This window comes from Pteronotus mesoamericanus, unplaced genomic scaffold, assembly GCF_021234165.1.
Source record: "Pteronotus mesoamericanus isolate MK-2021 breed Mesoamerican mustached bat unplaced genomic scaffold, CSHL_Meso_final scaffold_54, whole genome shotgun sequence".
NCBI lineage: Eukaryota > Metazoa > Chordata > Mammalia > Chiroptera > Mormoopidae > Pteronotus > Pteronotus mesoamericanus.
This window is the reverse complement of record NW_026555321.1, coordinates 23,324,374-23,348,796: the sequence shown is the minus strand read 5'-3', so window position 1 is coordinate 23,348,796 and position 24,423 is coordinate 23,324,374. Positions and strand designations below refer to the sequence as shown.

At 37.0% G+C, this 24,423-nt stretch overlaps 1 protein-coding gene across 3 annotated transcripts in view; it reads right to left on the bottom strand.

Annotated features, from left to right (window-relative positions):
* The window catches only part of PPP2R3A (protein phosphatase 2 regulatory subunit B''alpha), a 174,033-nt gene that overhangs the window by 56,465 nt on the left and 93,145 nt on the right, over nt 1-24,423 (bottom strand). For all 3 annotated transcript variants that reach the window (XM_054595294.1, XM_054595293.1, XM_054595295.1), the window contains 2 exons: nt 17,204-17,278; nt 4,698-4,784 (listed from right to left, as the gene is read on the bottom strand). In XM_054595294.1, the coding sequence (XP_054451269.1) occupies nt 4,698-4,784; nt 17,204-17,278 (162 nt within the window). The remainder of the gene's footprint in view (nt 1-4,697; nt 4,785-17,203; nt 17,279-24,423) is intronic.

Sequence of the window (24,423 nt, the reverse complement as noted above, 5' to 3'; positions counted from 1 at the left end):
TCTGATGGCTAGTGATGCTGAGCTTCCTTTTACAAGTCTCTGGGCCCTGTGTATGTCCTCTCTGGAGAAGTGTCTGTTTAGGTCCTTTGCCCATTTTTTAATTGGGTTGTTTGTCTTCATGGAGTGGAGTTGTATGAGTTCTTTATATATTTTGGAGATCAAACCCTTGTCCAAGGTATCATTTGCAAATATATTTTCCCATCTGGTTGGTTCCTTTTTCATTTTGCTGATGTTTTCTTTAGCCATGGAGAGGCTTTTTATTTTGCTTACTCCCATTTGTTTATTCTTTTCTTTATGGAGATTTTCATGCCTATACACTCTCCTCTAGGACTTTTATGGTGTCTCAACTTATATTTAAGTCTTTTATCCACCTTCATTTTATTTTTGTGTTTGGTGTTAAGTTGGTGGTTGAGTTTCATTTTTTTGCATGTAGCTTTTCAGCTCTCCCAGCACCATTTGTTGAAGAGGCTGTTTTTAATCCATCTTATGCATCTGTCCCTTTTGTCAAATATTAATTGACCACAGAGACATGGGTTTATTTATGGGCTTTCTATTCTGTTCCATTGATCTATGTGTCTGTTCCCCCAGTACCAGACTCTTGATTACAGTGGCCTTGTGGTGTAGTTTGATATCATGTATTGCGATACCTCCAACTTTGTTCTTCCTCAAAATTGCTGAGTCAATTTGGGATCATTTATGGTTCCATATAAATTTTTGAAATGTTTGTTCTATATCTGTGAAATATGTCATTGGTATTTTAATAGGGATTGCATTGAATCTATAAATTGCTTTGAGTAGTATGGACAGTATGATGTTGTTAATTCTTCCAATCCATGAACACTGCATATGCTTCCATTTATTTGTGTCTTCCTTAATTTCTTTCTTTAGTGTTATGTAGTTTTCTGAGTACAGGTCTTTTACCTCCTTGGTAAGATTTATTCCTGTGTACTTTATTTTTCTTGTTGCTATAGCAAGTGGGATTTTCCCCCCGATTTCTGATTCTGATATTTCATTGTTGGTGTACAAAAATGCCTTCGATTTCTGAATATTGTATCCTGCTGTTTTGCCAAATTCACTTCTTAGGTCGAGTAGTTTTTTGGTGGAGTCTATGGGATTTTTCTATGTACACTATCATATCATTTGCAAACACTGACAGTTTTACTTCCTCTTTTCCAATTTGCATGCCTTTTATTTCTTTTTCTTGTCTGATCACTGTGGTGAGGACTTCCAATACTATTCAGCTGGCAACTTTAATAGGCAGCTTCATCCTCCCTTTAATCACCTGATCAATCTGTAAGCATTTATGAGCTCTGCAATATGCTTAGCAAAGGGTTAGATGTTATGGAGGATTTAGTAGCAAGGAAAGGAAAGGACCATCACCAAGGGGCTGCAGCCTATCAGGGGTCCCCAGACCAGCAAGCACAGAACAGTTAGACAACAGGCTTAGTTACATGGCCATATACTAACATCCCTTTGAACTTCAAAGTGACGTTAAGTGATTAACATCACTTAACAAAGTGATTAGGCAAAGTGACCATCTACTCTATTATGAAGAGTGGGCATCCACAGATAGGGCTTGGTTTTGTAATAAAATGAAGTTTACCATAAAGGTGACTTATGTATACCATTGTGATGATGTGTGATGGCCCATCATAGAAGCACGGTGGGGTGCGGAACAAAGCTTCAGAGTCCTGAGCTGTAAGTAAAACTGGGTCTCCCCTGACTCACTGTGCACCCTTAGGGGAAAAACCAGAAACAATGATTTTGAAACCAGAACTCTTAAAATTAGCCAAATTATCATCTAAGGGCAGATAAATAAGACATTTTTAGAAATGAAAGATTCAGAAAGGAGAAAGCAAAGGAAACTTAGGATATAGAAAAAAAGACAATGAAACGACAAATAATATCTGCTATATTGACTATAACAATAAAGATAATGAGTTAAACTTCCCTATTAAAAGACTTTCCAGCCCTAGCTGGTGTGGTTCAGTGGACTGAGCATTGGCCTGCAAACCAAAGGGTTGCCGGTTCGATTCCCAGTTAGGGCATGTGCCTGGGTTGCAGGCCAGGTCTCCAGGAGGGGGCGCATGAAATGCAACTACACATTGATGTTTCTCTCCCTCTCTTTCCTGCTCTAAAAATAAAGAAAATCTTTTAAAAAAAATTTAAAAACCAAAAGATTTTCCAATTGAATATAAAAACCGAACCCCCAAAGCAAAGCTAGATATATGCTGTCCAGTAGAGGTAAGTCTAAAATAAAACTTAAAAGAACAGTTAAAAAAAATAAAGATGGAAAAAATAAAGATAGAAAAACACATACTATCTAAATCTCAATGGAAAGAAAACATGTGTCAATATTATGGGAAAATAAAATGGAATTCAAGGTAAAAAACATTAAGGGACAAAGATGACTATTTCATAATGTAAATATATTACTTTGATAAAAAATATTTTCTAAAATGTAAATACTGGGAAAAGAAAATGACTTGTCAAATTGAAAGAAAACAACATAGATTATTAAATTATGGGAATTCTACTCAATGGGAGATTATGCATCTAGTAAAAATTATAAAGTCTACATAGAAATAAAGGAAAACTGTGATAAGTGCAAAATACACAATACACAATTGTACACGCTAAGAACTATGTAAAATTCTAATCTCCAAATATGCACATGAATGAGACTAGAATAACATATAAAAATGATATTAGTTGTATTGTGATAATATGTGATTTTTCTATTTTCCAAATTTGCTTGTAATGTTTTATTTTATAAAATGCTCTTTAATGTGTAAAAAGCAGAATATGTACAATAAAACAAATCTTGAGCAGGAGCTCTCATTTTCATAAAATGAAAAAGAGGAGTAACTTCTGCTGTTGATGAGTATGTAAGTGTAAGTATGAACAAGTACAGGCCCTTAGAAGGAAATATACTCACATCATTCGATCAAGCATTTTCCCTCCAGTAGTCTATTCTAGAGAAATTCTTACTCATATACAAGCAAGAGGAAAGTACAAAGATGTTCACTACATCACTGTACAGGGGAAGTATGAAAATGACTTGAACATCATCAGTAGAGGAATATGTAATTAATTACAAATGGTATACTCATGCCATAGATTATGCAGTACTTAAAAGAATGATAAAGATTTATTTGAATGGGAATGAAAAGAATGTTGACATGTTGTTAAGTAAAACAAAAAACAAAAACAACCCCACCCCCCAAAAAACGCAAGTTAACAAAATAGTATGATCACATATATTAAAAAAACTAAAAAAAACAGCCACACAAAACTATATACTCCATGTACATATATATAAAACCACAGGGGGTGAAATGGCAGGGTGATTAGATAAACAGTGACTTCAGATTATTATTCCAGGTATGTTCATGTTATTAGAATATTTTATGAGCACACAGTCATTACTGAAAGGAAGGCTAAGAGAGGGGTAGGGAAGAAAATAGAGGGGAAAATAAGTCATGCTCTTGGAAGCACAACACTTGGGTTCTCTTTCCAATTCAGGTACTTACTTTCTGTTTGATCTTGTCTAAGTCATTCAACCATACTTGGGCCTCAAATTTTATCATAATTAAAAAAATTATTCATTATAATAATGACCCAGAAACTACAAACTCTGGTGCTTAGGAATGTGAGGTGTAAGGCCTCTTCTATGAAATTATTGTCATTTCAACACATCCCATATTACCTATTGAGAGCCCAGACATGCACTGGGCATCAATAAATGTTAGTAATAACTGTGATGATTAGTGTTCATTTTAGAATACACAAAGTTTGTGTATTTATTATGGGCTGTTAATTTTGTCAAGTCTTCATTACTTTGTTCCAGATAAAGATGGGGGGAAAAAAGAGTAAATAAGGTTGTCTAATGTATTAACCTAAACTTCATTTAGTATAATTCATTTATAATATATGTCATGTATTTTCAAGTGTGAACAATTCTACCTTTTTCAGGTTAATAGAAACTTGAACAATCAGGCATGAAGATTACCTCAGTAAGAGGTTCCCACTAGTGGTCAACACTTTCTCATAAAATAAATAAAATAATTGAATGAAATGTTTTCTTTCTTAAAAGGAATTTTTAGTACTTTTTTCTAGCAGGAGCTGAGTAAAGAGTCGTTGCTGAAAGGATCAAGCTGAAATTTTTCTATTTCTTTTGCAAGGACCTTCCCAACCCGGAGCCATCTCACCCTTCAGGCCTCATCACTGGTTGCTCTCTCTGTGGATTGGCCACTTAAGACTTTTGCAGTTCCTGAGCATGATATTGTACTCTCATGCTGAGCCTTTGCTTATGCAGCTTTCTTTATCAGGAATCCCCTTTTCTTCTAATTTTTTTTTAATCTTGGTAAACTCCTGATATCTCCAATGTCAAGGTCACATATCAGTCCTTCTGTGAAGTCTTCTTTGCATATTTATTATACACTTCTGTGATATTTTGCAAATCAGGTATGGCTGTGCACTTCTCTTTTGCTCCACAGTGCATGTGCTGATGTAAAAATCCCTTCTTATTCATCTTTGTTCTCCCCAACACATCCCAAGTGTCTGGTAAATGCTTAATGACTTAAAATAGTGACAGAGCTTTGCATACAATAAGCACTCAAATATTATACTTGTTAAATGAAGTAAGAATATTATTTAAATTGTTCCTGATATGTGGATTACAATAAGAGGCATACTTGCAAAAAGTTGCTTTTTCTTATCTCTGTCGAAGTAATTTTTCCACTCCAAGATCTGTTCACTGTGTAGAATATTCTCTGAATAACCTGGTTCCAAAGGAAAACAAAACCAAATAAAATCATTAAAGGTATCAGTTCCTTTATCAAGACCATCGCATCTTATGAACATAACTTTGAATCAGTTAAGTTTTGGCTTTTGATTATGCCAAGTGTCATTTCTAGTAAAATTAACACTATGAAAAATCTACAGCCATATAGTTTGCATCTGTCCCTATCAGTCCAAGATGAAAAAAAATAACTTTTGGTTACAAGTCTGCATTTACCAGCTGCCTACATGCCAATTTCTTTGTTTACCTTTCATCTCATATAGTGATGCCTGGTTCAAGTAGAGCTTATTGGGCTGGATGTTTTGGGAAGGTAAATCAAATGGAAAATATGTGCTGGGTTCACTTAACAATTAATGGGTCAGAAGAATAGCTGCCGATGGGATAGGATTCAAGAAAGCATTGCTCTGGTTATTATAGCCTTATTCATTGGAGTCTTTACATCTGGAGTCCTTATTTGGGCATCAACAATTTGTTGCTAGCTTGTGTTTTATCGAGTTTAACAGATATGAAACTATGGAGAAGACAATGGACAGGTCTGGAGGGGTAGGGATGTATCTGAGACTTAGGATGCATATACTGTGGTGTAGTGGAGAATTGGAAAAGAAAGGCAAGGCTGCAATACTGGAGGGAGGAGGCTACAGTGCATTCTTAACAATTTTACCTGAGCTTATTCCCACCCATTTAATTTCCTTTTGATCTATTAGGTTTTTTCCCCCCCTTTAAAAGGAAGCAGTGATGAGAACAATTTAAGCAACTGTTTTTTGGGATACTCTGGTTTTGATTGTCCAATAACATAGAAGTCCTGTGTCCTTGGTGGTTTTATTATGGAAGAGGTCAGAACACTTTAAAAAGCTATTTTAGTGTGAGAATAACAAAAAAGGGAAGGCATTTGGACATTTATCCCCAAAGTAGACCTAATGAGGGACTAAGCTACCATTCTGCTTCTGGTTCTTTAGCAGAGTGATTTTCAAACAGAACAGCGAAAATACAGACTCAGAAGGTCCAGACTTCTGCTCCCCAGCATTCCTCACCCCATCCCTGCTCTCAGTGCAAACTCCTTCGGACCCTTCAGAATTAGGCTGCCTTGTCTCCTGTGCTCCTGCCATCACCTGGCTCCTCCAGTCACCTTGCGGTTATAACCCAAACATTGGTGTGCCTGACCATCAGCACCTCCAAACTATATGGAAACAGGTCTTTTCTGACTTGCATGCCAAGGCCTGACATGCTGGTATGCATATATCAGATGGTCCATGATTACTTGATAAGTTTTTTTTAAAATTGAGGTTAACTGACATATACATTGTATTAGTTTCAGATGCAGAGCACAATGGTTCAACATTTCTATATATCATGAAATCCGCACAAGAAATCTCCTTAACATCTGTCGCCACACATGGTTACAGAAGTTATTCCTCCTTGTGATGAGAATTTTTAAGATTCAGTCTCTCAACAATTTTCAAATATGAGATATGGTATTATTAACTATAGTGACTAACCTGTACACATCACGTCCCAGGTCTTATTTTATAACTGGAAGGTTGTATCTTTTGACTCCCTTCACCCATTTCTCCCTGCCTCTGGCAACCACCAATCTGTTCTCTATGAGCTTATTTCTTCGTTTTTTAATTCCACATATAAGTGAGATCATACAGTATTTGTCCTCCTCTTCTGACTTATTTCACTCAGCATAATACACTCAAGGTTCATTAATGTTAAAAATGGCAAGATTTTGCTCTTTTTTTTTTGTGGCTGGATAATATTCCATTTTGTGGAATTTTCTTCATCCATTGATGGACACAAATTGTTTACGTATCTTGGCTATTATAATAATACTACAATTAACATGAGGTGTACGTATCTTTTTAAGTTAGTGTTTTCATTTTCTTTGGTTAAATACCCAGAAGTGGAATCGCTGAATCATATGGTAGTTATATTTTTAATGTTTTGAGGAGCCTCCATACTGTGTTCCATAGTGTACCAGTTTACATTCCCACCAACAGTGTGAAAGAGGTCCCTTTTTCCCACATCCTCTCCAACGCTTGTTATTTCCTGTGTTTTTTATAATAGCCAGGTGTGAGGTAATATCTCATTGTGGTTTTGAGTTTCATTTCCCTGATGATTAATGATATTGAGCAGCTTTTCATGTACCTTTTGGTCATCTCTGTCTTCTTTGGAATACTGCTTGATAAAGTAATGAGGTTTGAAAGTTATATAACAGAGAGTTTTGTCAAAGAAACGGGTTGGATTCATAGCTAGTTCAATAACTCTACTCAGAGTCTGAATAGCAGATGGATGCCAACCCTAGAAAGGTTTCTAGTGAATATTTCACATAAAGCAGTATTGTCTGAGTTATAGACTGAATATAAAACGTGCAGAAAACAAAAAAAGGGTAAATATATTCTAAATTATTGTTAAAGATACTACCAATGTACTAGTGTTTATTTATTTTTTTATTGTTGTTCAAATACAGTTGTCTCCATCTCCCCCCAATCATTTACCACCTCCCCGGACCACCCCCTTTTGGCTTTGTCCATGTGTCCTTTATACATGTTCTTTGACAGCCCTTCTTCTATTTTCCCCCATTATCCCTCTCTCTCCTCCCCTCTGGTTACTGTCAGTTTGTCTTTATTTCAATCTCTCTGGTTATATTTTGCTTGCATGATTGTTTTCTTGATTAGGTTCCACTTATAGGTGAGATCATATGGTATTTATCTTTCGTCACCTGGCTTATTTCCCTTAGCTGCAGGAATTTGGGAAAGAAGAACAAAGTTGGAGGGATCAGAATATCTGATATCAAACTATAATACAAGGCCACTGTAATCAGAACAGTCTGGTACTGGCATAAGAACATAGACCAATAGAACAGAATAGGGAACGCAGAAATAAACCCATGTCTCTATGGTCAGTTAATATTTGACAAAGGGGGCAGATGCATAAATAATGGAGTAAAAATAACTTCTTCAACAAATGGTGCTCAGAGATCTGGACAGCTACATGCAAAAAATGAAACTCGACCACCAGCTTACACCATATACAAAAATAAATTCAAGGTGGATAAGAGATTTAAATGTAAGTTGTGACACAATAAAAGTCCTAGAGGAGAACATAAGCAGGAAACTCAGATATTCCAGGCAGCAATATTTTCACCGATGTGTCCCCTAGAGCAAGGGACATAAAGGAAAGAATAAACAAATGGGACCTCATCAAAATAAAAAGCTTCTGCATGGAGAAAAAAAAAATTCAGTAAAATGAAAATGGGAAAATGTATTTGCAAATGATACTCTGGACAAGGGTTTGATCTCTAAAGTATATAAAGAACTTGTATGACTCCACTCCAGAAAGACAAACAACCCAATAAAAAATGGGCAAAGGACCCGAACAGACACTTCTCCAAGGAGGATATACACAGGGCCCAGAGACATGTAAAAAGAAGTTCAGCATCACTAGCCATCAGAGAGATGCAAATTAAAGCCACAATGATATACCACTTCACACTAGCCAGAACGACCATCATAAACTAACCAACAAACAAGTGCTGGAGAGGTTGTGGAGAAAAGGGAACCCTAGTACATTGTTGGTGAGGTGCAGACTGGTATAGCCACTGTGGAAAACAGTATGGGATTTCCTCAGAAAACTAAAAATGGAACTGCCTTTTGACCTAGCAATTCCACTGCTGGGATTATACCCTAAGAATCCCAAAACACCAATTCAAAACACCAATTCAAAAGAACATACGCACCCCAATGTTCATAACAGCACAATTTACAATAGCCAAGTGCTGAAAGCAACCTAATGTTTATTCTGGAATAAAGATAAGGCTAGTGTAGTTGTGACCATGATCTGAATGGCTAACTATCAAGTAGAAGAAGGTGACTTTTCTGTTTTGTACCAGAGGGCAGAACTAGACAGAAATGTCCTTATACTGAAATGCTTCAATATAGAGGAGTTTCCTAAAATTAGCGCTATAAAGCAACGGGTTGTATGAAGAGGTGAGGTTTCTTATCATCACAATTATTTAGGCAGAAGTTGTCAGGATTCCTGCACTAGCGGGGGTGGGGCGGTGGTGGTGTTGGGACTACCTGGTTTCTAATTCCCCAACTGGCCCCAATCACTCCGACTCTGACTGAGGTGCTTCCTGGGAGACAATGTGTCTTACTTAACACTGGATTCTTAGTACTAGCTTGGCAGAAATTCATATGAAAAAGGTGGAGGATTTTTAGCATTGGATGGAGATAGATAGATATATATATATATATATACATATATATATGTGTATATATATACATATATATATATGTATATATATATGAATGAAAATAAATATTAAGAATATCATGTATCACAGTTCCATGTCCCCTCTCTCAAGTTAGTTAATTTCAATACATATTATTATACCAAATTTTACTTTGTTGATCATTATTAGACTTTTGTGCTTAGTTCTTGATTTTGAATGTAAGTTTATCTTAAAGTCTAAGTTTCCTATCTCTATAAATATTTACATATTCTTAAAATATTTTATATTACTTAAGAAAGTGCTGTTACACTTAAAATTATAAACCTTTATTTTACATTTTTGCTTATTCAATTTTTTGTTTTCAACAGAATTTTTAAGATTTGAAAATGTTTAGATTGTTAAACATTTTGTTTTAGCCTCTTCAAACCTACTTATCTAATATTTTACAAAAATGTACCCGTGTGCCATTTTCCATTGCCTAAATCCCCTTATTTAGTGGCTCTACTTTGTCAGCACATTTATTGGTCTGCTCGTTACTGATTCAGCATTTTAGCTTCCCGAGGTAAGGGCACCATCTAGTGGTGAGAGCATGTAGCTGCTGGTTCTACATTACATTTTTTCCCTTTAACTTTGGACTACCACTTTTACGGAATAAAAATGAAATTATTTACATTAAAAAAAGTACAGCATTTTAAAATCACTAATAATAATAGTAATTGTTTATGGCCAGTGAAAGGAATAATATTTGATAATTTTTCACTAAGAGAGCTCTAGTCAACTCGATAAACAACTTGAATCCTAAGTCAGTTTCTCTTTTTTTTTCTTTAAATCTATAGAATTGGAAATCTCTAATTCACAATTATAGGTCACAAGAAATGGAAGTTAAGTGTTTGGTGAATCTGCCAGGTAGTTTCTGAGGAGTAGACTGAATGCAGACACAAATTACAGAGAGATTTGTTTGCTGTAGGTGACTTGAAAGCAGATGAACATACTTAAATGCTCAAAGTCTGGCTCTTTTACTTGACGGGGAGTGGTGAATGGGTTCCTGATTCACTCTGGTTATTAAGTATTTCTCCATGATCTCCTGCAGAATTTGGACTTAAAAAATATCTATCTAATAAAAGTCAGTCCTTTCTCTGTCAAGAGGAAAAATCCTCAAGGGGAAAGAGGTCAGCTGTTAGTGATGAGCAGTGTCCATTACAGTTTACTCATCTCAGGAAATATCAGTACCTTATCCTCAACAATTAAAATCCTAGCATTTCATCCAGAAGTGATGGATTCAGGTCAATCAAGACACTGAATAATACATCGTTAAGACACCATCTGGGCAAGCCACAGAAATATTATTTTATTGCCAGCACCAATGTCATAAAGAAGTATTTTCAATCTCATCATTTATTTTAAAAACTCCTGTAAGCACCTCTTTCCTCAAAAGTCAGCACACACCAGTTAGGATAAGCAGAGTCTTTTATTCACAGGCAATTTCTTTGCACAGTGTGCAAAACTGAAAACTTAAGGGCTACAAATTGCTAGTATTTCCAGTTTTCATTTTCATTCAGTATTAACTGGCTTATTTTTCCACTCTCAACTCTTCTCGTGGAAATGAAGGAGAATATGAAGTGACATTAGGTGCAATCTCTCATTTGGGTAGTGATGTCCTTATTTGCTATACACATGGTTGGTGCTCTGTCTTTCTAGTCTAAAAACAGCCATCAAACAGTTAAACAAACACAAACTCTTTCTGTATATAGAATAGGTTTTCAGTGACAAATAGAAAATAAAGGATGCCCAACTTTTCTTCATCATATATGTGCCACATATAAGCTAATATTTGAATCATACTCTTGTAAGCAGTTTCTTCCAACTATAAAGTGAAATAACCGAATCACTCTAGCATGCAATCAAAATACACAGGGTGGGCCAAAAGTGGGCTTACAGTTGTGTGTATGTGAAACCATTTATTCTTGTACTATTGATTAATTATTGCATTATTTTCCATATGAACAACTATAAACCTGCTTTTGTCCCATTCCGTATTAACTGTTCTACACTGTGTGCCACTCAGATTAACATTCATTAGGGTCAGATGATAAATTAATTTTGCTTTTTCTGAGATATTTGTTATTAATTCTATGGCTGATCTTTGTAAATACATGGAAAGTAGTGTGATCTCATTGGTCTTTGACATGAGCAAGGTAGTAGAGAATTATGCCTCTCTAATTTAATGACAAAATTAATTTCATACTAGAAAGCTTATTTTGTATTTGTTGTAGAAAAACTCACTGTACTCTGAAATAATGTAAAAGTTTTGCCCTGGTTGGTATGGCTCAGTGGATTGAGTGCTGGACTATGAGCCAAAGAGTTGCCAGTTCGATTCCCAGTCAGGGCACATGCCTAGGTTGTGGGCCAGTCCCCAGTGTGGGGTCAGTGAAAAGCAACCACACATCGATGTTTTTCTCCCTTTCTCCTTGCCTTCCCCTCTCTCTAAAAATAAACAAACAAATAAATAGTCTTTAAAAAAATGTAAAAGTTTCAATGACTTCATATCATTATTTGACCAACTTTCATAACAGAAAGGCACTGGAGAGAAAACATAACCAATCCAATAAAATTTTGTTTCCAGATATTCCCTGGGATACTTTTAAAATCTTTTTTTAAAAAAGATTTTATTCACTTTTAGAGGGGAAGTGAGGGAGAAAGAGAGGGAGAGAAACATAAGTGTGTAAGAGATCACACACCCCCAGCTTGGGACCCGGCCTGCAACTCAGACATGTACCCTGACTGGGAATCAAACCAGCGACCTTTTGGTTCACAGGCTGGCACTCAATCCACTCACCAACCAGGGCCACTGGGATACTTTTTATTTGCATTTTTCTTCTGTGAATGGTACTAGGAGATTACTACAACAGCAGATATACTTATCTCAGTACATGCCCATTCACATTTTTCTTCTCAATTGGATCTTGATTACAATTTATGTTGTGATGTTGTTTTGAGTTGCTCCATTACCATTATTTCATAAGTACTTTACACTTCAATGACTACCTCTGAATAATGGATTAATTTATTGTGAATTGGGATAAAGCAGCATAATACTAACAATAAAGTATAAATTTTTAAAATGTAAATAAAAATATTCAAATGCCATGAAAATACCCTGCAGAGATAAGTAATTGCATCCTGTTAAATGACCAATGTAGTTCTTTTTGTTCAACAATTAACACAATAATAAACAACCTTAACCCTACATCTACAAGAACTGGAGGAACCACAACAAACAAAACCCAGAGCAACTAGATAAACAAAATCGACAAGGCTTTAAGCAGATTCATCAAGAAAAAAAGAGAGAGAACCCAAATAAATAAAATCAGAAATGAAAAAGGAGAGCATGATACAACAGCAATACAAAGGATTGTAAGAAATTACTATAAACAACTATGTGTCAAGAAATTTGAAAATCTAGGCAAAATGGGCAAATTTCTAGAAATAGAAATCTTCCAAAACTGAATGAAGAAGAAGCAGAAAGCCCGAACAGACCGATAACAGCTGTTGAAATCGAAAAACTTTTGGCATACAAAAGTCCTGGACCTGAGAGTTTCACAGGAAAATTTTACAAAACATTTACAGAGGAGTTAACCCCTATCCTTTTCAGACTATTCCAAAAAATCCAAGAAGAAGGAAGACTCCCAGACTCTTTTTATGAGTCAGCATCATCTTAATCCCAAAACCAGGTAAAGACACAACAAAGAAAGAAACCTACAGGCCAATAATCGCTGATGAACATAGATGCTAAAATCCTCAACAAAATATTGGCAAACCGCATCCGCAATACACTAAAAAGATGATCCATCCTGATCAAGTGGGATTCATCCCAGGGATGCAAGGATGGTTCAATATTCACAAATCAATAAACGTAGTACATTACATAAACAAAAGGAAAGACAAAAAAGAATCACATGATCAAATCACTAGATGCAGAAAAACCATTTGATAAGGTATAACACCCATTTATAATAAAAACACTCAGCAAAGTGGGAGTAGAGGGAGCACATACCTCAACATAATAAAAGCCATATACGAGAAACCTACAGGCACCATCATACTCAAGGGGCAAAAATTAAAAGCTTTTCCATTAAGATCAGGAACAAGACCAAGGGTGTCCGCTTTCACCACTAATATTCAACATAGTATTGGAAGTACTAGCCACACTGATCGGACAAGAAAAAGAAATAAAAGGCATCCAAAATGGAAAGGAGGAAGCAAAACTGTCATTGTTTACAGACGACATGATAGTGTACATGGAAAACCCTATAGTCTCCACCAAAAAACTACTTGACCTAATAAGTAAATTTGGCAAAACAGCAGGATACAAAGTCAATATTCAGAAATTGAAGACATTTTTGTACACCAACAATAAAATATCACAAACAGAAATCAGGAAAAAAAAAATCCCATTTGCTATAACAAGAAGAAAAGTAAACAGGAATAAACCTTACCAAGGAGGTAAAAGACTTATATTCAGAAAACTACACAACATTGAAGGAATTAAGAAAGACATAAATGGAAGCATGGACTGGAAGAATTAACTACCCAAAGCAATTTATAGATTCATTGCAATCCCTATTAAAATATCAATGAAATATTTCACAGATAGAGAACAAATATTTCAAAATTTTATAGGGAACCATAAATGACCCCAAATAGCTGCAGCAATTTTGAGAAAGAAGAATGAAGTAGGAGGGATCACAATACCTGACAACAAACTATATTACAAGGCCACTGTAATCAAAACAGTCTGGTACTGACCTATAAGAACAGACACACAGACCAATGGAACAGAATAGAGAGCCCAGAAATAAACCCATGTCACTACGGTCAATTAATGTTTGACAAAGGGAAGGAAGATGAATAAGATGGATCTCTTCAACAAATAGTGTTGGGAGATCTGGACAGCTATCAGCAAAAAAATGAAACTCAACTGCCAACTTGTACCATACACAAAAATAAATTCAAGATGGATAAAAGACGTAAATATAAGTCGCGACACCATAAAAGTCCTAGGGGAGACCATAGGCAGGAAAATCTCAGATATTCCATGCAATATTTTTTAGCAGTATGTCCCCTTGAGTAAGGGACATAAAGGATAGAATAAACAAATGGAACCTCATCAAAATAAAAAGCTTCTACAAGGTAAAGAAAACACCAGCAAAATGAAATGGGAACGAACTGTATGGGAAAATATATTTGCCAATGACACCTTTGACAAAGGTTTGATCTCCAAAATATATAAAGAACTCACATGACTCCATTCCAGGAAGACAAATACCTCAATAAAAAATGGGCAAAGGACCTGAACAGACACTTCTCCAAGGAGGACATACAGAGGGCTCAGACACATATGAAAGGATGCTCAGCATCACTAGCCATCAGGAGATGCAAATTAAAACGAGTTACCACTTCACACTGGTCAGAATGGCCATCATAATCAAATCAACAAACAAGTGCTGGAGAGGTGGTGGAGAAAAGGGAACCCTAGTACATTGTTGGTGGGAATGCAGACTGGTGCAGCCACTGGAAAACAGTATGGAATTTCCTAAGAAAACAAAAATGGAACTGCCTTTTGACTGCTGGGGATATGCCCTAAAAATCTGTAACACCAACTGAAAAGAACCTTTGCACCCCAATGTTCATAGCAACATGATTTACAACAGCAAAGTGCTGGAAGCAACCTAAGTGCCCATAAGTAAATGAGTGGATTGAAAAACTATGGTACATTTACACAATGGAATGCTATAAAACAGAAAGAAAAGAAGGAGCTCCTACACTTCACAACAGCAAGGATGGAACTGGAGAGCATTATGCTAAGTGAAATAAGCCAGGCAGTGAAAGACAAATACAATGTGATCTCACATATAAGTGGAACCTAATCAACAGAACAAACAAGCAAGCATAATATAACCAGAGACACTGAAATAAAGAACAAACGGACAGTAACCAGAGGGGGTGGGGGAGAGCTGTAAAGGGGGAAAACAGAAGGGCTGTCAAGGAACATGTGTAAAGCACACATGGCCAAAGCTAAAGGGGGGTAGGTTTGAGGGTGGGAGATGGGCATGGGCGAATAGGGGGCAAGTGTTGGGGGAAAATTGAGACAACTGTAGTTGGAACAACAATAACAAATAAAAATAAAAAAACAACAGAATTTCTCAGAAAGTGTGAATTATATGTGGACAAAAGTGTTTCATGGCTTTTCCCTCTGAAATCATAAAAATTCCTTGGAACCACTTCCTAGGTGACTACAGACCATCTAGTATGGTATTTAAATACAATTCTGTTCTTTAACATCTTTTCTAAGAATAAGTTTCAATAAAAGGTCCTCTATAAAGAACATTTTCTGAATTGGCAGAAGGTTGGACTAAATTATTTCAAAGATCCTTTCTAAATTATGCTACTAATAGACTCCAAGTTTATAGAACTGTCAACAATTAATTAGAATCCAATAATTCCCTTTGGAGTGGAGGCAGAGTTAATGTGTGAAATTCTTAAGCCTGAATAATTTCACTTGTTCACGCAATAAATATTTACTGTTCATTTGTTATGTGCCAGGCACTATTCTAGGTATTGGAAATGTAGCAGTGAAAATATAAAGAAGTCCCAGATGGACGATAAGCAAATAAAAATTTAAATATCAGATGATATAAGACCTAAGAAGAAAAAACAGAAGAAAGGAATAGAGAGTGTAGGGCAAGGGGGCGGAGAAGAAGAGTGAAGAAGGCAGAGGGTGCTCAGGGAAGGCCACACTAACAAAGAAATATGTGAGCAGACATCTGGATGAAGTAAGGGAGTGAGTTGTGGACATCTATAGGATGAGCACTCAAGGTGGAGGAAAGAATGAGAACACAGCACATGAGGCAGGAGTCGGGTTTGGTATGTTCCAGAAGCAGTGAGGAGGCCATAGTGGCTAAAGCAGAGTAAGCAAGCAGCAGGGTGGCAGGAGATAAGATCAGAGGGCAGGGGATGTGAAGGTGTGTGTGGCGGGGATTACGGAGAGTCTTGACAAGGACTCTGGCTTTTATTCTGAGTGGGAGGGGAAACCACTGGAGGGTCTGAACAGAAGAGTGACATGATCTTACATTTCAAAGGACAACTCTTGCTTTGTGGAAACTAGATTGTAGGGCAATAAAGGTGTAAGAAGGGAGACCAATGAAAAGTAATCCAAGTAAGAAAGAAGGGTGACTGGGCCCAGGTGATTGGGATGGAGGTAATTTACCATAGTGTTGTGGTTAACAGGCAAAAATAACTTCTGAGACAGTCTAAGATGACAGTGACACCTTCTGTCTTAAAGTCTCACAAAGTTTTATGAGATGAAAACCAAAGTAAAAGTAAAGAATGAAGTTCCTGTAGGAGGGAAAAACCCCAGCAGTTTTCTGTAACTCAACAGAATCCAACAAATCCCTGGTCAACAAAAAATACACTCTAAGAATAACAGGATCTACCTCAGAGAAGACTGCCTTATTTAAGGAGGGATATGGGCCAGATGCAATGGCCATCTCACTGGAGTGTGGCCATGAATGTGAGGTGTGCATGGGCTCATCTTTGGAATTTCTCCAAAGATCATCTGGGAGCTGGGCAGAGGATGCCTGACATGGCTGCTGTGTGCACAGCAGACCTGTGCTCCCACTCAGAATTCATATCCTGCTTGTGACTGACCAAATGACACTGTACATGAGAAAGGGAATGAGAGACCACCTCACAAAAAAAGAGATTGTGTTTGTAATTTTAATTCTTTCAAGATTTGTCTTCTCATTACATGCAAACTATTTCTTAATACCAAGTCTACTTCTAACGTTGAGGTACTACATACACATCTTTTTCTGGGAAAGACTTGAAAGTTCTTTCCAGTATTATACAAAATGCCAAAGATCAACTGGGCACCAACATTTATGACATAGCAAAAGGTATACTTCATAAGACCAGACAGAATGAATATATTACTTTAATTTTGTATACAAGAGACCTCTTAGGCAATGGGTACATAAATAATTAATTCAATATTACTGCACCTTCCTTCCACTCAAAATAATCATTATAGCCCAAGTTACCTTTTGCATAAAAATCTGAAAGCCTAGTTATTAAGTTATATTAAGACAAAAAAGGATTCAGCTTACTGTGGTGATGTAGCGGGAGTGGAATTCTGGAGCATCCTTCAGGAATGTGAGGCCAGGGTGTGTATCCACCACATCCTGAAAAAGAACAAAACCAAAACTAAATTAAGCATACAAAAAAACCTCACTAATAATACCTACAGAATTTCTTTTCTTCCTATATGATATGCTGACATTTGAGCAAACTCGCTATTTTAGAATATTGAACAATCCACTTAAAATTTAATTAATACTTTATTAAACTCAAAATTTATCAAAAGCATACTTATGTGTGCTTTTTAATATGCATAATATATTGCAATAAAAAGTTAAAATTTTAATTTAGCTATGCTTGGTGATTTGTGAGTCAAGTATTTTAGAGGTGTATACTGTAATTCTAATATAGCAAGAGTGTCAGGGAAATTCATTCCATAGATCTTGCTTGGTAGGGGTTGCTAAATGAAACTTAACAGAAAGGATGATAGACACAAGCCAACAGAAATGATTTTTTCTTAATCTAGAGTCATAGGAGTTTTCAGCCCTGGCTGGCATGGCTCAGTGGACTGAGCACCAGCCTGTGAACCGAAGGGTTCCCAGTCTGGGGCACATGCCTAGGTTGCAGGCCAGGTCCCCAGCCAGGGGTACACCAGAGGCAACCACACACTGATGTTTCTCTCCCTCTCTTTCTTCTTCCCTTCTCCTCTCTAAAAATAAATAAAATAAAAAAAAAAGAAATTAAAAAAAAAATAGCCATATACCCAAGTAGCTTAAAATCTATATTAAGTTCTGTGAGCCAGCTAATGTCCATCAAAACAACTATGTGGAGAAATCTGTTTTCAATTTAAAATGCTATTTAATTTATTTTAAAATCCAGTAATCTTGTTCTTATGGACAACTAATAGAGTATTAAAACCCTGAAATACTGTTTTTATTTTCTAATTAGATTTTTAAAGCACTTTGAATGAGCCTAGAGAACCTATTGGAGATGATTACTGTTAATTTAATAACCAAAGGCAACAGCAATGCCAATGTAGAAATAATCTATTAATTGGTGAGTCATCAGCTGACAGACATCAGTTGTATCTTTTCGTTTCTTCAGACCCTTTAGCTATGCATACCTACCAACAGTCTAAAACCAATGGACCTTTACTATTTCTTTAATCTTTTATTTGGACGTAATTTTATTTTTAAAAGATTTTATTTATTTTTAGAGAGAGGAGAAAGGAGGGAGGGAAACATCAATGTGAGAAACACTGATTGGTTGCCCCTCGCATGCCCCTGATTGGAGACCGAACCTGCAATCCAGGTATGTGCCCTGCCTGCGAACTGAATGAGCAACCTTTTGCTTTGCAGGACAATGCCCAACCAACTGAGCCACATTGGTCAGGACTATTTGGAAATAATTTTAGACTTATGAAAAAGTTGCAAAAATGTTACAGAGAAATTTCCTATGGACTTCTCCTAGCTTACCATAATGGTAACACCTTACAAGTCATAGTGCAATTACCAAAACTAGGAAATGAATATTGATACAACACAGACCTTACTCAGATCTTACCCACTTTTCCCCTAATGTCTTTTCTGTTCCATGATCCTACACTGCATTTAGTTTAGTTTAGTTTTTTTTTTTTTAACCTGGATTCAAGATTTTTATTTTTTAGTATATTTTATTATGTTACTACAGTTGTCCCACTTGTTCTTCCTTTGCTCCCCCTGCCCGGTACCCCGCTTTCCTCCAGCAATGCCCCCCTTAGTTCATGTCCATGGGTTGTACATATAATTTCTTTGGCTTCTCCATTTCTTACACTATTAACATCTCCCTGTCTATTTTGTACCTACCAATTATGTTTCTTAATCCTTGCACCTTTCCCCCCATTCTTCCCCTTCCCCCTCCCAGTTGTTAAGCCTCCAAATTATCTCCATACCTATGATTCTGTTCCTGTTCTAGTTGTTTGCTTAGGTTCCTCCCCCCCACCCCCCTTAAGATTCAGTTGTTAGCTGTGAATTTGTTGCCTTTTTTATGTTCACAGTTTTGGTTTCCTTTTTCTTAAATGAGTCCCTTTAAAATTTCATGTAATAATCACTTCATGATGATGAACTCCTTTAGCTTTACCTTGTTCAGGAAGCAGTTTATCTGCCCTTCCATTCTAAATGACATCTTTGCTCAATAGAGTAATCTAGTTTCTATGTCCTTGCTTTTCATCTCTGAATACTTCTTGCCAGTCCCTTCATGCCTGCAAAGTTTCTTTTGAAAAATCACCTGATAGTTTTATAGGAACGCCTTTGAAGGTAATTTTTCTCTTGCTACTTTTAAGATACCCTCTTTGTCTTTAACCTTTGGCATTTTAATTCTTATGTGTCTTAGTGTGGTCCTCTTTGGGTCCAACTTGTTTGGGACTCTGCTTTCTGGACTTGTATGTCCATTTCCTTCACCAAATTAGGGAAGTTTTCTTTCATTATTTTTTCAAATAAGTTTCTGATTTCTTGATCTTCCTCTTCTCCTTCTGGCATCCCAATGATTCGGATGTCGGCATGTTTTAAGATGTCCCAGAGTCTTCTTACGCTATCCTCATTTTAAAAAAATTCTTGTTTCTTCTTTCTGTTCCGATTGAATGTTTATTTCTTCCTTATGTTCCAAATCGTTGATTTGAATCCCAGCTTCCTTCCCTTCACTGTTAGTTCCCTGTAGATTTTTCTTTATTTCACTTAGTGTAACCTCCATTTCTTCCTTTATGTTGTTGCCATACTCAACGAGTTTTTTGAGCATCCTGGGCACCAGTGTTTTGAACACTGCATCTGATAAGTTGGCTACCTCTGTTTTGTTCTTTTTCTGGGGTTTTGTTCTATTCTTTCATTTAGGCCATGTATCTTTGTCTCCTCAACTTGGCAGCCTCACTGTGTTTGTTTCTGTGTATTTGGTAGAGCTGCTTTGATTCCCTGTAAATTGTGTGGGTCAGAGCCTTAGGAAATTGCCAGGGTCGGGCAACCCACTTCACTGCTTCATGGCTCTGTGTGGGGGGAGGGCTCAGAGAGGGGGCAGTGTTGCTGCCTGGCTTCTGGGAGTTTGCCTGGCACTTGGCCAATTTCCTATAACTTTTTTCACTCCCTGTATGCGACTGGCACTCTACCAGCTCTTGCCCTGGTGTTGAATCCCAGAGTGGGTGGGTTTGCATATGTTTTAAGAATGTGTGGGCCCTTTAAGTGAAGATTTCTGAAAATCTGGCAGTTTCTTCTGCCACTCCAACCCCCACTGGTTTTTATGGCCAGAGGTTATGTATGGGGATTTATCTTCCAAGCACTGGAATCCTGGGCTGTGTGGTCTGGCATGGGGCTGGGATCGCTTGCTCCCAAGGTATCCCTCTCGATTTTTATCCACCACCCGTGAATGTGGGACCACCCGTGCCATTCCATCACTGCCACCTCTCCATGCCACAACATGTCTCCTTGCCTCTCTGCTCGATCTCCATGTCTCTGCCCCTCCTGCCCAGCTAGCGAATATGGCTTCTTTAATTCCTTGGTTGTTGAACTTCTACACAGTTCAATTTTCTGACAGTCCTGGGTATTATTTGTTTTGAGATTTAGTTGTAATTCCTTTTTGTGGTTGTGTGACGAGGCAAAATCTGTCTACCTACAACTCCATCTTGAAGTCCTGCATTTAGTTCTTGTGTCTCATTGGTCTCTCCTAATCTGTAGCAGTTCCTCAGCCTTTCCATGTATTTCATGACTTCGATACTTTTAATGAGTTCTGGTCAGTTATTCTGTATAAGTCTATGTGGTTCTGTCTGGTCTCTCATGATTAGATTAAAGTGATGCTTTTAGCAGGTACAGCACAGAAGTGGTGCTGTGTCCTTTAAAGTCATACAAGGAGTATATAATGTCGATGTCTTATACCCGGTGGTGTTAACTTTGAACACACTTGGTTGAAGTGATGTCTTCTGGGTTTGCCACCAAGAAAGTTGTATTTTTCCCTTAATAACTGACAAATATCGTGGGGGAGATTCTTTGAGACTGCCAAATACTATTACTATGTAAAAATTTCCCCACTGATTTTAGTAGCCATTGGTGGAATGTGACTGTGACATTTATATTTTGTTTTTTATCTAATAGTGGTTATGTATTTCTCTTATTCCTTCTACATTAACTGGAATTCTTTGGTAGGAGCTGTTCCTTCTTTCCCATGAACTTATTTGTTCAATTTGTATCAGTAAAGATTCATGGGTGTTTATTTTATTCTATGGGTTATCCAATACTATCATTATTTATTTTGTTGCTCAAACTGATAATAGCTTTGGCCTTTGGAAATTATCAGCCTTGCTCCTATGTCCTCTTGATATGTCCTTTTGTGAACACTTCCATATTTTCTGATACGAGATGGTCCAGCGTCATCTTATATTTTCTTTGCTCTAGTCCTGGAATCAATCATTTCTCCAAGCAGCCCCAGTTACTTTTATTGTAGAATAGTTCCTTTTATTTAGAAACCAAATCTGGGTGCAGGTGTGCTCATTACTACTAGGATGTCATTGCTCATGGGCCTTCTTAGCAAGCAGAGCCAGAAATATATGTATGCATACACAGATACTTATATTTTACTTAGGTTAGCTCTTTCTTTTTTCTTCCTTTATCCTCTTTAATGTGATTATTTTATTCATGTGTAATACAGTTCAGTTTGTTTGTTACGGTTTATATTTTATTTGGGGTTGTTTTCCATATGTCCTGGTTGATTTTAATTCCTTATTTACTTCTTGGAGGAAAAGTATGCAAAACACTACTATGGTTCTGAGAATCAAAGCTAATGTAGAATTGACATCTTAACAATATCAAGTCTTCTTCCCAACCATAAAGAAGACATCTCTCTCCATTTATATAAATTTTCTTTAATTTCACTCAGCAATATTTTGCTATTTTCAGTGTACAGGTCACACACATCTTTCGTGAGATTTATGTCTAAGTACCTAATATTTCAGGGTAGTATTATAAATGGTATTTAAAAAATTTCAACCTCTAATTGTTTGTTGCTAGTATAGCTAGAAAACCAATTTTGGGGGGGGGGTATGGCAATAACTTTTTTATTTAATATATATTTTATTGATTATGCTATTAAAGTTGTCCCATTTTTTTTCTCCCCTTTATTCTCCTCCATCTTGTACTGCCCTTCCTCCCAGCATTCCCCAACTGTCTTTAGTTCATGTCCATGTGTTGTACATGTAAGTTCTTTGGCTTCTCCATTTCCTATACTATTTTTAAAATCCCCCAGCCTATTTTGTACCTACTATGCTACTTATTCCCTGTACCTTTTCCCCCATTCTCTCCCCTCTGCCTCCCTACTGATCTCCATTTCTATGATTCTGTTCCTGTTCCGCTTGTTTGCTTAGTTTGTTTTGTTTTTGTTTTTTTAGGTTTGGCTGTTAATGGCTGTGAGTTTGTTGTCATTTTCCTGTTCATAGTGTTTTATCTTCTTTTTTTTTCTTAGATGAATTCCTTTAACATTTCATACAATAAGGGCTTGGTGATGATGAACTCCTTTAACTTGACCTTATCTGGGAAGCACTTTATCTGCCTTTCCATTCTAAATGACAGCTTTGCTGGATAGAGTAATCTTGGTTGTAGGTCCTTGTCTTTTATGACTTTGAACACTTCTTGCCAGACTCTTCTTCTCTGAAAGGTTTCTTATGAGAAATCAGTTGATAGTCTTATGGGAACTCTTTTGTAGGTATCTGTCTCCTTTTCTCTTGATGCTTTTAAGATTCTCTCCTTATTTATAATCTTGGTAATATAATTATGATGTGCCTTGGTGTGTGCTTCCTTGGGTCCAACTTCTTTGGGACTCTCAGAGCTTCCTGAATCTCCTGAAAGTCTATTTCCTTGGCCAGATTGGGGAAGTTCTCCTTCATTAATTTTTCAAATAAGTTTTCAATTTCTTGTTCTTCCTCTTCTACTTCTGGCACCCCTATGATTCAGATGTTGGATCATTTAAAGTTGTCTCAGAGGTTCCTAAGCCTCTTCTCATGTTTTTGAATTCTTATTTCTTCTTTCTCTTCTGGTTGACTGTTTATCTCTTCCTTCTGCTGCCAATCATTGATTTGAGTCCCAGTTTCCTTCCTTTAACTGTTGGTTCCCTGTATATTTTTCTTTATTTCACTTTGCGTAGCCTTCACTTTTTCCTCCATTTTGTGACCATACTCAACCAATTCAGTGAGCATCCTGATTACCAGTGTTTTTAAGTGTGCATCTGATAAGTTGTCTATCTGTTCATTGCTTAGTTCTGTTTTTGGAGCTTTGATCTGTTCTATCATTTGGGTCTTATTTCTTTGTCTCAGCATGCCTGTTACGTTGGGAGGGACAGAGCCTTAGGTATTTGCCAGGGTGGGGCAACTCAGGTCACTGCCTTGTGATGCTGTATGTGGGGGAGGGGTCTGAGAGGGAACAATGCTGTGTGCTTGGTTCTTGCCCTGCTTTGTCACTCCCCCTGCTACCCACAAGCAAATTGGGCGCTTCTAGTGCTGATTCCCAGGTATGTGAGTTTGTGTATGTTCTAGGACCCCGTGGGTCTCTCCTATGGACTCTCCTGTGAGACTGGGAGTTTCTCCTGCCAACGCAACCTGCACAGGTTTTTACCTCCAGACATTTTGAGGCTCTCTTTTCCTGTGCTGGGACCCTGGATTGCGTGGTCTGTCTTGCTCCCCAGCTGGTCTTCATGGTTTATCTGCAGACAAATGTGGTATTGCCAGGTCTGCCAGCTGCCACCTTGCCTGCCCGGTCCTGCAGCCATCCACTTGCCCTGTGTCCTCTCTGCCCCAGTTGCCCATCTCCATCCCTCCTACCGGTCTGGATCAATGTTTCTTCTTTAGCTGCTTGGTTGTCTGACTTCTATACAGTTCAATTTTCGGGCAGTTCTGGTTATTTTTTTGTTTTTAAATTTTGTTGTTGTCCTTCTTTTGGTAGTGTGAGGAGGCAAAGTGTATCTACCTGCGCTGCCATCTTGGCTGGAAATCCAGAAAACTCATTTTTGTATGTTGATCATGTATCTACAACCTTGCTAAATTCACTTCTTAAATACATCTTTAGCAAAATTTTGATATGCTGTGTTTTCATTTTATTCAGTTCAAAATATTTCTTAACTTTCCTTTTGATTTATTCTTTAACCCATAAGTTATTTGGAAGTATTAGTTATTAAATATTTGAGCATTTTTCACAGATGTTATTATTTTTTTTTTAAAGATTTTACTTATTTATTTTGAGAGAGA